The 1,249-nt window shown below is 36.3% G+C and overlaps 1 protein-coding gene across 1 annotated transcript; it reads left to right on the top strand.

Annotated features, from left to right (window-relative positions):
* The first annotated feature begins 250 nt into the window (after positions 1 to 250).
* On the top strand, positions 251 to 979 carry LOC147496778 (agamous-like MADS-box protein AGL80). The gene has a single exon (XM_086562664.1). The coding sequence runs from the start codon at positions 251 to 253 to the stop codon at positions 977 to 979; it is 729 nt and encodes a 242-aa protein (XP_086418790.1).
* The last annotated feature ends 270 nt before the right edge of the window (positions 980 to 1,249 follow it).

The following is a 1,249-nucleotide window of genomic DNA, read 5'->3' as shown; positions in this document are numbered from 1 at the left end:
GTAATCTTTCACTTGAATGATAATGAGTTTTCCCACTTGAGAAAACTTTAGTGTATCAAATCTAATTTCCCTAATCTTAAGCATTTAATTTATAACCTAATAATACAAGAGTTGAATAGGTAATAACAAAGATTGTTTTTGTTATAATCTTGTAGGAATCTTAGGATGGTGTCTATATATACCACCAACAGTAGCAAAGGGGTTCTATCTAGTATCTACCAACAACAACACCTCTTTCTTTGGTCACATCATGCCTAGACAGAAAGTGAAACTTGCATGGATTGCTAAAGCTGCTGATAGGAAGACTTCATTTAGGAAACGAAAGAATGGATTGATGAAGAAGGTGAGTGACCTCAGCACCCTATGTGCAGTTGATGCTTGCGCAATAATTTACAAGCCAAACGATCCAGTGCCAGATATTTGGCACTCTCCATCTGAGGCCTATCGTGTGCTTATGAGGTTCAAAAGCCTACCAAGGTATGATCAAACCAAGCATATGTTTGATCAAGAGGTGTATCTCGAGCAAAGGCTTGCAAAACAGAAGGAGAAGCTGAAGTGTAAAGAAAGGCTGAATCGTGAAGATGAGGTCAAACTACTGATGTACCAAAGCCTGATTGGTGAGAAGGGAGTACATGAGCTTCGCACAGAGGATTTTGGTGATTTGGTAAGGTTGATCGAAAAGAATGTGAAAGAAGTTGAAGAGAAGATTGAGGCTTATAGTAGGACACCAACTGCTCCACAGATGTTAACTTCCAATGAGCCGATGCAGATTGATGGTGGTGATGGTGGTGGTGACAACACTTTAAATATGACCATCGATGATGATGGTGATAACAATGCTTTAGATATGACTGACATCGAGGCTTTAATAAGGCAAGAATACTTCATGGAAATGATGAACCCTACTTATCAAGCACCTAATGGAAATGATTTAATGATGCAGTTTGAGGACACTACTTTAGGGGATTTCTTTCCTTGAGATAATATCACTTTTAAGATAATTTAGTACTATTGGCTTTTCGTTTATGATTGTTGCTACTTAATAATATTATGTAACTTCTTTGAAGTTCCATATCGTAGAGTACTAGTACTACTGATGTACTAGTATATATTTTATTTTCAAAGTTTTATATCTTAGAGTACTAGTATATACATCTGTACTAGTATATACTTTCTTTTCAAAGTTTCGTTGATGTGTGATGCGTTGTTATCGTACGTACACAATTATGAATAAGATTCTATTACATTC

This window comes from Coptis chinensis, chromosome 5 (assembly GCF_015680905.1).
Source record: "Coptis chinensis isolate HL-2020 chromosome 5, ASM1568090v1, whole genome shotgun sequence".
Classification (NCBI taxonomy): Eukaryota; Viridiplantae; Streptophyta; class Magnoliopsida; order Ranunculales; family Ranunculaceae; genus Coptis; species Coptis chinensis.
The sequence above is the reverse complement of the archived record's forward strand: the minus strand, read 5'-3'. Positions and strand labels throughout refer to the sequence as shown.